Raw genomic sequence first — 11,474 nt, 5'->3', positions numbered from 1 at the left:
ATTATATGAAAAATCACTTGAAAACTAGATTGAATGCTTTAGGAAATCAATAATCCAGAATTCTATTGGCTCTGTTTGTTGTTTTAAATGAAGTTACATTTATTAGTTTGGCAGATGCTTTTATCCAAAGTGACACGCTGTGAATTCAAGGTCTATCTTTTTCAGTGTTCTCTGGGAAACAAACTCATGGCTTTGGCATTGCTAACACCAGAATACCTAATTGGTATTGCTATTCTCTTAATCTTCTCTACATTCAACTTAATTTAGCCTATTTAATTGTGTTCCTGAAGCTCAACTGGTAGAGCATGGCACTGGCAATGCAAAGATCATGGGTTCAATTCCCAGACAACACACATACTAATATAACTTGAATGCACTGTAAAGGCTAAAGTATACTTTCAGTTTTCCTGCGAGTCTCGCGCACAGTGCATGTGATGCAAATTTCGTCATCAGCACAGTATACACAGACTGTCCGCATGCAGCCCAGTTTTTCTGGACACACGGACAGTTTGTGCCCTGCATTGACTGTCCTAAAGAGTATCACAAGCAGTAGAAGTGCACATGCATCAAACGTCAATGTACACCCTAGCCTTAAATCACTTTGGATAAAAGCGTCTGCCAAATGCAAATGTAATTGCACTTAAAATGTGATGTTGCCAAAAGGTGAGTCTTACCTGAGCGGTTTTTCTCATGGAAGTTCACAATGAGGATATGGACTGGAGGCTGGTTTTCCGTGTCAATATCTTTTGTAGCTTCTGTGTTCTCACCATGTATGACCACTTCATTTAAACGTGGCATTATCATGGTGGAATTTGCAATGACCAGTCCTTCTTGAGTCATATCAGCTGTGGTTTCATCCACTTTGTACACGATGGCTGGTTTTGCTGGGTCTTCTTGGTTGTCTGTAACAATCACAGTAGACAAAGTAGGAACGACATTCTTAGTTGTGTCCATGTCCCCGCTGCTGCTACCCTCATCCTCACTGTATTCCCCATGAGGAGTATCCATCCCAGGGTGTCTGCTCCCTGTGGTGAGCTGATGGGTTTGCTGGATGGAAAAAACTGAATCTGGATAAGGGGAAATTACAGTTTTGGTGGGGATTGAGGGTAGCTGATCAGGTAAGAGAGAATCTACAGCATTGGGTAGTGCTTGCACAAAGGCACTGTCCTTATCTTCATAGTCTTTGAATGGGATATTTTCAGTTGGGGCAAAAGTGGTGGCTACAGCAGATGTGTAGGCCTCAGGGGTGGCTTTGTGGCGTGGAGCCATGCTTGCAGAAAACATGGATGGTGGCTCATCTGTGGAGTCATGGGCTTGTATAGAGGGGGTCAGTCTAAGGGAAGAGATTGGAAGGGTGATCAAAGGAATCGGAGCTGTCGTAGGCCCTGTTGTGGGCACAGATGTTGGTGCTGTTGTGGGCTCCCTTGCTAACAGAGAGAAAACAGAGAAAACAGAGGGAGGAAAGATGTTATTTTGACACAGCATTTTGACTTGAAGAATCCTAAGGTGAAGTGCGTAATTTCTGCACCACTAGTGGCACCAAACAGAAAAGCAAAATTAAAGACTGCATGCAAACAGGTGTTTCAAACACTCTCCCCCTCTTGTTGTTCAGACAAACAGGTAGTCCCGCCACAAACCTATGCCACTGGTTGAGCCTGAAATTGCATATCCGCCCACTAACACAACCACATCAATATTTTGAAAGCTAGCATTTACTCTCTTCGGTTAGTCAGCCAACAAATTGCTTACTATAGTTGCACTATAAACTGGGATAGAAGAATTATTTTACCATCCAAAAAGACACACTTTACCTTTAAAAAGTGAATGTATTAAATTGAGTTTAGTAGTTTTATCCAAAATGGGGAACAATCCATGTATTAACACTGACCATGTAAGTGCAATCACTGGCAGCACAGTCCTAATATTTTAGTCATGGAATTTCTTTCCATGCCAACAATAGCAGAATAGTCTGAGCATTTCTTTGGATCTTTTGGTTAGTAATGAGTTATTTTAGGAAAATGACGTACTGTGTATGACAGGGTAGAACTTGAGAGTATATATTTATTTTCAAACTCCAATTTCCTTTCCAGAACTATTATTTGGCTAAGTTGCATGTGTTCTGAACACAATTTTTGACTCCATCCAGCAGGTAAATTTTCCTGAATAAAAGCAATAGGAATGTTTTATGAAATAAGTGCCAAAGTCTTCGGTTTCTCCCAAGTGATTAATCACACAAAAAGCATTAATGCTAACCCTGATACAGGTCTAACTTTTTATTGACCAATATAAAAAACTAATTCTATAACTTCTGACTCAATAAGGGGTGAACCCCTCTCTGTTCATACACATATACACTGGCAGCCAAAAGTTTGGAATAATGTACAGATTTTGCTCTTATGGAAAGAAATTGGTACTTTTATTCACCAAAGTGGCATTCAACTGATCACAATGTATAGTCAGGACAGTAATAATGTGAAATATTACTATTATAATTTGAAAAGAATGTTCAGAACTTCTTAAACTACTTCAAAGAATTCTCATCATAAAATCCTCCACGTGCAGCAATGACAGCTTTGCAGATCTTTGACATTCTAGCTGTCAGTTTGTCCAGATACTCAGGTGACATTTCACCTCACGCTTCCTGTAGCACTTGCCATAGATGTGGCTGTCTTATCGGGCACTTCTCATGTACCTTACAGTCTAGCTGATCCCACAAAAGCTCAATGGGGTTAAGATCCATAACACTCTTTTCCAATTATCTGTTGTCCGATGTCTGTGTTTCTTTGCCCACTCTAACCTTTTCTTTTGTTTTTCTGTTTCAAAAGTGGCTTTTTCTTTGCAATTCTTCCCATAAGGCCTGCACCCCTGAGTCTTCTCTTTACTGTTGTACATGAAACTGGTGTTGAGCGGGTAGAATTCAATGAAGCTGTCAGCTGATGACATGTGAGGCGTCTATTTCTCAAACTAGAGACTCTGATGTACTTATCCTCTTGTTTAGTTGTACATCTGGCCTTCCACATCTCTTTCTGTCCTTGTTAGAGCCAGTTGTCCTTTGTCTTTGAAGACTGTAGTATACACCTTTGTAAGAAATCTTGAGTTTTTTGGCAATTTCAAGCATTATACAGCCTTCATTCCTCAAAACAATGAGTGACTGATGAGTTTATAGAGAAAGCTGTTTCTTTTTTTTCCCATTTTTGACCTAATATTGACCTTAAGACATGCCAGTCATACTGTGGCAACTCAACAACTCGACAAACTCAAAGACAATGTTAGGTTTCATTTAATGAACCAAATAGCTTTCAGCTGTGTTTGATATAATGGCAAGTGATTTTCTAGTACCAAATGATCAATTTAGCATGATTACTCAAGGATAAGGTGTTGGAGTGATGGCAGCTGGATTTGATCAAAATCGACTTTTTTTTCAAAGAGTGATGGTGCTGTTTTTTACATCAGTAATGTCCTGACTATACTTTGTCATCAGTTGAATGCCACTTTGGTGAATTAAAGTAACAATTTCCTTCCGAAACAGCTAAATCTGTACATTATTCCAAACTTTTGGCTGCCAGTATAGCTGCTGTGCTCATGACGAAAGGTTTGGCTAATACAGGCAAAGAATTTCTTGCAAAGGAAAACACACTGAGATCTCAATGCCACAGCAAACCCATTCATGACGGCAAGTTTGGCAGTCAGTGATCTGGATGTATGTAGAGGAATCATTTATACGCACTTTGAACAGCAGTGTAGTCTAGGGTATACGCGGGCATATGCCATATCTCTCTTAGGATTGCCCACCTCTTCAGACACTACTACACCACTGCTTTGAAACATATACATTTTTTACACTATATTTAATTTCATGTCCTTAATGCATGTTCTAAAATGCATTAAACTGACAGTATGGTGGATTATGTGTTGGCATGCTATTTTTTTAATATATTAATCAAAACTAGGTTTTGTGGGGCCTGGGTAGCTCAGCGAGTATTGACGCTGACTACCACCCCTGGAGTCGCGAGTTCGAATCCAGGGCGTGCTGAGTGACTTCAGCCAGGTCTCCTAAGGAACCAAATTGGCCCGGTTTCTAGGGATGGTAGAGTCACATGGGGTAACCTCCTCGAGGTCGCGATTAGGGGTTCTCACTCAATGGGGCGCATGGTAAGTTGTGCGTGGATCGCAGAGAGTAGCATGAGCCTCCACGTGTTGTGAGTCTCTGCGGTGTCATGCACAATGAGCCACGTGATAAGATACACGGATTGACTGTCACAGAAGCGGAGGTGTCCTCCGCCACCCAGATTGAGGTGAGTAACCGTGCCACCACGAGGACCTACTAAGTAGTGGGAATTGGGCATTCCAAATTGGGAGAAAAGGGGATAAAAAAAATAAAGAAAACTAGGTTTTGTGAATAATCAACATACAAAAGGTAACTGTATTCCACTATGGTTACATTAAAAAACAGAATGTAAAAAAAAACAGGGGGATTATTTGCAGGATTAGAATTGTTAATTTACAACAAAAGAAAGATACTGCAATCACCACTACTGAAAAAAGGGCTTTTACTTCATTGTAACTTAGCCATTATTTTTCTTGCTTAGATAAAACAATGTATTTAAATGGTAAAACTGTTTTGGTGGCATTATGTAGTCTATCTATATTGCTTTTCTATTTACTTCATTTGCATATAGTTATTTGTAACAAATACAATTTTAAAGAAACCACCTTAGTAACTCTTTTCAGCCATTCAATGCATTTGATCATTTTCAGTTCATTTATTAAATCAGTTTTAGTATCCACAACATTTCATCTTGCAGAAAAACTGAATAATGCTGAAGTTATGCAGAGTGTTGTGGATAGACTGAGGCCCACACCCTTCTCTCCTTTCTTGCCTGCCTTCTTTTTCTCTTTCACATTGTTTCTTTGGTTTATCCATCTGTGAAGCTGTCTTTAACTTTCTCTGCACACTAATGAAAGGGCTATGGTGGTACAGTATCTCTGCTTTGTCTCTCAGTAGCTCAGTGTGTAGACACACAGCCAGTTGTTCGACGTTAGGGACATGTCCTCTTTTCTGCAGCCATCTCTGATGTAAAACACAAGGCATCTTTTTCCCTTATAAAATCACAGGAGGAAGCCACATTACCCCTGCAAGCCCTTGTTTGTATATTATATTGGGGCACTCTTGCCTTCCACACTCTTTTCCTGGCCTACCCAGAGCGCCTTTGTTTGTTTGCGGTACTCTGCGGTGGAAGCCCATTTAAGAGAAGTGTTTCATGAAATAAACTGCAGCTAACAGGAAAGCCGTAAATTCCCAAGAGGTAGGGGGTAAAAGGAGATACATTGGTAAAATTGGAATAAGTGCATGTTAACCGCTACCTTTGTGTGGCCTGTTTCCATTTTCCTTCTAGAGTGACGATTGAGATTGTGCAGAGAGCGAGTTTAAACAACCCCTAGCGGGACAGTTACAGGGTTCAAAGGTCATAGTTGGTCTGGGCACAGTAAGTGACCTGAAAACAGGTCAGTTTGTTTACTGTTTTACGGCACGTATTTGAGCTAGACGTAGGACAGAGGTTTAGCAGATGAGGGGTTGAAATATGAAGATGCCCTGGAGAGAATGTCTTATGTTGCTTCCACCCAGCTATGAGAGTGGGGGAAAATCAACCCAGAGTCTCTCAGTAACAGCTGTTATGATATCACAGCAAAACAGAAACCTCCCTGTGTAACAAAACAATATTGGGGCTGTGATGAGGTAAATGTAAAATGTGTATGTAGTTAAAGTTGAAGTGTTTATTTTTTTTTCAGTGTTTTTTTGAGCTTAAAATGCAGAGACAACTATAGTAAGCCAATCGTAAGCTGATCTTCTCGAAAAGTGTACACACTGAGGTGCTGTCAAAATTTTGCACTGCCTGACCCATGAGTCTGGGGGCGGGACTTTCTGTCTGGTCGACTAAGCGGCCATTCACACCAAACCGCTCTGCTAGGTCTCGCTGATTTTTTAGCGTCTCGCACAGAAACGACACGTTTTGTAGAGGATGTGCCAAGACAAGGAACATTCCGGGTTCAATGCAAGTTAAGCATAGACGCAGTAGCGGCTCGTGACCACATATATAGGTGGGGCATATTTTTACATTATTCAGCTCGTTCAGCTTGTTATTCAAACACAAACGTGCTTACACAACATGTCCCATGGCATTATCCCACCACAAGGCGGCACCCTTAGAACATAATGTTGATTTTAATATTCTAAAGAACAATTTATCTTAAAATGTTATCTTGTTGCAGATCAAAATCTAAATCAAAATGTTATTTTGTTAAGTTAAGTGTTGTTGAAGATCACCATATAGGAGAGGGAGAGAAACAGAACTATCTACATGCCATTTACATGTTTCCACAGTACTAAAAAAAACTAAATGCTTTATAATGATAATAATGTTTTAAATCACAGTAAATTTAACACAGAAATTTTCAAGAGCCAAAGTTTTTTGACATACAATTTGTCATCATACAAAACATACATTGTCTTATCACTTACCCTTATTTTTTTACTGACAAACAATTTTTTTTTATTTCTGGCTCTTCAGGACCAAGTTGTTTGATGGTCAATTTGTCTTGAATTTGCAGTAGAAAGGACACGCTGTTACACACACGTTCATCAATAGTGCTCACCATGTTCTCGATCTGTCACACTGCAGGATCTAATGTTAACTTTGTTTTGGCATGACGTTTATGGGCAGATTTATTTCTGCCCCAATGGGTCTCAATGAGGGCTCGTTTCAGTACCGTATTTGACCACAGATTTCCACTAGTACAACTGAGGGGCGCTGTGGAGTTCCAGAGGGCAGCAGACTCTCTGCCTGAAATCCTTGAATATCTACAGTATATCAAACACTTTAACAGTTCTTTCAGCTACTTTACTACTTAACAATAGGATAAAAACTTATACTAGGTCTGCTTTTAAATACATATGCCAGCATTTTGAACACATTTGCGGCCAAACAAATTACATAATTGGCAGTTTATAGTATGGATCTTTGTTTTCAAGTGGATGAATATTTAGGCGGGGCTCTGCCCTACCTGCCCATATAGATGAGCCGCACCTGCTTAATTGACAGCATTTGAGGCATAATCTAGATTTCGACTAGTCCCTCATTTTCTTAAATAGCTCAATTCTGGGGTGACAGTGAGGCACTTACAATGGAAGTGAATGGGGCCAATCAAAAAAAATGTAAATACATAATGTTTTAAAAGTATATCCAAAAGACATAAACAATATGCATGTTAACATGATTTCTGTGTGATAAAATCACTTACTAACCTTTTCTGTTTTGAGTTATATCCAATGACAACATAACGCTTTAAATTCTAAAACGACCGTAAAAACGTGATTTAAACAATTTTTATGCTCAAATAATACACAAGTTTTAATAGAAGAAATAATTTAAGTGCTTTTATAAAATTATAAGCTTCACATTTCTGTCTTTAAACCCTCAAAAAATTTGCCCCATTCACTTCCATTGTAAGTGCCTCACTGTAACCTCGATTTATGGTGTTTTTTTAAAGAAAACGTTGAGGTACGATTCAGAATTATTTTTGGTGGTAATCAACATACAGTAATGCCACAAATGCTGTTGACTGAGCTTAACTTGTAATGAACCGAGAATATTCAATATTAAACCTCAAAATACGAATCTCAGTAAAAACCTGCTTTCTGTTCTATTCGTTTCGCTGCGTCTAGCTTTTTTCAGTGCAATAACGTGCTAAAAACACCCCCTTATGGTAATGGGGGGAGTTTTGGGGCAAAATGTTTGTGAACATTTTTTTTTTTATGGGATGAGTTATGCATTATACTTAGGGTTTATGGTTTAGATAAAACCCCTAATGCGAAGCATGAGGGATAATAATAGTGATGCTTGCCAGTGCTTGCTTCTAATTCCCATTAGCTTAACAGTAGGGTGTTAATAGTTTCCAGGTAACTTGATTCATTAATATAGAATTCAATTGATGTGTGGCCACAGTTACACATATATTGGCTGTACTATAACGACTTCAACATGAGCCAAAGCTATCCAGTTTTAATAATATACAGTACATTGTGTAAATAATGCAGTCAATTTAAGCATCTCATACCTTTGAAGCAGAAAGCTCCAAGCTTTTCACTTGGTAAGGGAAATCCTGTTTGGTTGAGGAAGCGGTACATAGTCCTGACACCCAGCTGTCCTCTACCACACTGTATTTTGGGTACAGAGATAGGGTAGCGTGCACTGCCATCCGACAGCCAGCCGAAGCTGCAGCGGTCCATGCCTTCCCTCCAGGCTGCGTGCAGGTGACCTGGTGCTGCTAAAACGGCATCCTCTCTCTCACATGCCTCCTTGGCTTCATCTAGAGTCATCTTACCATCAGTTGCTGGGTAAAATACCTCACCTGAGAACAGAAACACACAATACTGCATCATGTTTTGTCTTCCAGTTCACTTCATACAAATTATACAAGCTCTGTTCCAAAGCCTAGTGAGCTGCCTACTTAGACAACATTTTCTGGCATCAACAGTCATGTTTCCATCTAAGTTAAGATAAGATAAAAATGTATCCATCCACCTCAAGTGAGCGAATACATTTTATTGCACATTATGAAGATTTTATTTGCACCTTGGTCATAACATTAAGGATTTTTTATGCGATATCCCAAAATTTTCATAAAAATACGTGGATGAAAACCCAGCTATAGACACGCTGTCGACGTGAAGACTGGTCCTTACAGATGAATTACAGTAGGCTCCTTTAAGATAAGATACCTCATTAAGCCTAAATTCAACATTTTTTACTAAGATAATAGAAGGAATATCAATTTTAAATATAATGAAATATAACAATATACAAAAAAGTTTAGATAAGGAATAGTTCCATCTAGTTACAAATGCACCAAATTTCACCAAATATTCCTGTGTGCTATGTATTTTTGTTTTAGCTTATTAGAAAATCGAGCCATTAGCTTAGCAAAGTGCTAACATCAGACTCGATTGTCCATCTGAACTGTTTTTCAGTTTGTTTGTTTTTTTATAAAAACAAGCATTAGACGGACGTCTTTGACATTTGCACTTTTACACAACATGTCAGGTTAAAAAAAAGGCGCTTCAAGACACTTATGCCACCCACACACTATACGACTTTCAAAGTCATCGGATTGCTGTTCTTTTCACATTATACAACTGTCCGTCTGTAATGGGGTATCTTGAAGTTGCTGTGGTTTGCACATTCCACGAGGGATCGGCGACAGGGGGTCACACATTACAAAACATTTCACTAGAAAGAATCCCCAACAACTCTGTCTGGTCTCCAAACTACATTTCACTAAGGATGGGTGAATCGATCCTAAAGTATTGATACTTCCGATACTGGTGCTGTATCAAAAATATCAATCCTCACACAAAAATATCGAATGTGACATTTTTTTCAAACTAAGGATATTATCATTTGGTTACAATGAACAATAATCATAAGCTTTAAAGTGAAATAAAAAAGATTAGGTTATATTAGCAAATACTTGTGCAGGATGGGAACTATTTCTTCCTCCGCTCATCTTAACATGCACGCTGAAAGACACAAACAGACAAGCGCTTGCGCCGTCACAAGGCTCGTTCAAATAAGAGGGATCAGTGCCTTGTAGAGGTAATGATAAAAAATCAGAAAAACAGCTTCTGGAGTAAATTCACGCTAAAATAATAACATACCGTATCTAAAGGTGACATTTCTTATTTCTTCTAATTGTGTGTAATTGTTGTTAATAAGTAATTAAAAAATATATAACCATGGTTTTACTAAAGTAATATTGTAGTGAGGGTAAACACAACAGAAGTCTAATAATTTTCTGTTTAGGCACACAAATGTAAAAAAAATAAATAAATTTGAATTATTACTACAAATAATATTTTAAATTATTTTGAAAAGTTTAGTTCCTGTTCCCTAGTCATGTGATGTCTTGTTTTCCCTCCATGTCATGTGTCATGTTTTCATTGGTTTATTGTTTAATTAGCTTGTTATGAGTTCTGTTTGTTCATTGGTTTATGTTCTCCCATGTCTTGTATTTAAGCCCTCATGTTTTCATTGTCTAGTTGTCAAGTATTGAATGTGAGTGTAGATGTTTATATCAAGTCAAGTCAAGTCAAGTCAAGTCAAGTCAAGTCAAGTCAAGTCAAGGTTCATGTTTTGTAGTCAGGGTTATTGGTTTTCATGTTCTGTAAATAAACTGCACTTGGGTTCTTCATCTTCACGTCATCTTCGTCATTGCCATCATTGCCAGTAGCCAACATCGTTACATAGAAGTATTGCTACTGGTATCGGTATCGACGATATTGGACTTGAAATAATTGGTATCTGATCGAAACGAAAATAAGTGGTATCGCCCATCCCTACATTTCACAACAAAATGCACATGAGAAGTTATACAGGAAATGACGTAAGATCACGCACGAGACTGGAGTTCTTCCCTCTAAAAATGGTGGTCCGCAAGAAGCTTATGATCCAAGTTGTTTGTACGCTGATTTGCAGCGAAAAACCCAAAAATAAAAGAAAAAGAAAAGAATATGGAGGAGAGAATGGTTGGGGAGATGCGGGCAGCAAGGATTGTCTGTTCTGCAGAAAGAGTTGGAGGTAAATAAATAATTTGGCAATGAACGCAGGTAGCTGCCTGCTAGTGATGTGGCTCGACAAGGACATGTTTGTGCTTTGTTTTTGTTTCAAATAATTGAAAAGCTTATGTAAATGCAAATGTATTCTGATAGAAACTGTATTATTGTGCTCACCATACAAATAGATGCATGATAAAACTGTATCTTGCTCTCTCATTGGCTGAAGGTCGTCGCTGATGTCATTTCCGGTCAAAACACATTTCACACTGCAGGACTTGGAGTCGCAGACAGGTCTAGCTATTTAACCTGCTAAATATCTCTCTGCATCTGTGATGCATAGGCGTATCTCTCAGCTCGCATCTTTGAAAATTCACACTGATTGGCCTCTGATTTTGCGCTTTTGTCACCGATCTCGATTAATTGTCGGTGAGTGGAAAATCAGGGCTAAAATTTTGTAGTGCAAACGCAGCATTATATGCACTGCACTACATCTAGTTTTTTTCCTTTAGCACAAACACTTGTTCAGTCTGTACAGCCCCTTAGAAGGCTTATGTGGACAGTATAGGGAACAGAGCCACACTCACTATTTGGGAAATGTATTTCCTCTTTACCTAATTTCTAAACTTACCCAGTAGTTTTCCAACATAACAGAATACATCATAAGTTTCAGAGGGATCTCTGAGTCCATATGATCGAACTCCTGCCTTCATTATCATATCTCCATGGCAACCTTCCCGTGGCTTTGCTATTGGATATCTGTAAAGAACATTTCCAGATGTGGTTGTCAAATCAGTAATGAAAACTAAATAACATAAATGAACAGAGTTCAGATAATGCTATGCCAAAATTACATATTAAATAT

The 11,474-nt window shown here is 38.7% G+C and overlaps 1 protein-coding gene across 1 annotated transcript in view; it reads right to left on the bottom strand.

Annotated features, from left to right (window-relative positions):
• The window catches only part of LOC127434059 (versican core protein-like), a 37,879-nt gene that overhangs the window by 16,122 nt on the left and 10,283 nt on the right, over positions 1-11,474 (bottom strand). Inside the window, exons 5-7 of the mRNA XM_051686511.1 lie at positions 11,241-11,368; positions 8,116-8,409; positions 675-1,427 (exon numbers count right to left, since the gene is read on the bottom strand). Of these exons, the coding sequence (XP_051542471.1) occupies positions 675-1,427; positions 8,116-8,409; positions 11,241-11,368 (1,175 nt within the window). The remainder of the gene's footprint in view (positions 1-674; positions 1,428-8,115; positions 8,410-11,240; positions 11,369-11,474) is intronic.

Source organism: Myxocyprinus asiaticus, chromosome 43, assembly GCF_019703515.2.
Source record: "Myxocyprinus asiaticus isolate MX2 ecotype Aquarium Trade chromosome 43, UBuf_Myxa_2, whole genome shotgun sequence".
NCBI classification, from domain to species: Eukaryota; Metazoa; Chordata; class Actinopteri; order Cypriniformes; family Catostomidae; genus Myxocyprinus; species Myxocyprinus asiaticus.
This window is presented reverse-complemented; position numbering and strand designations above follow the sequence as displayed.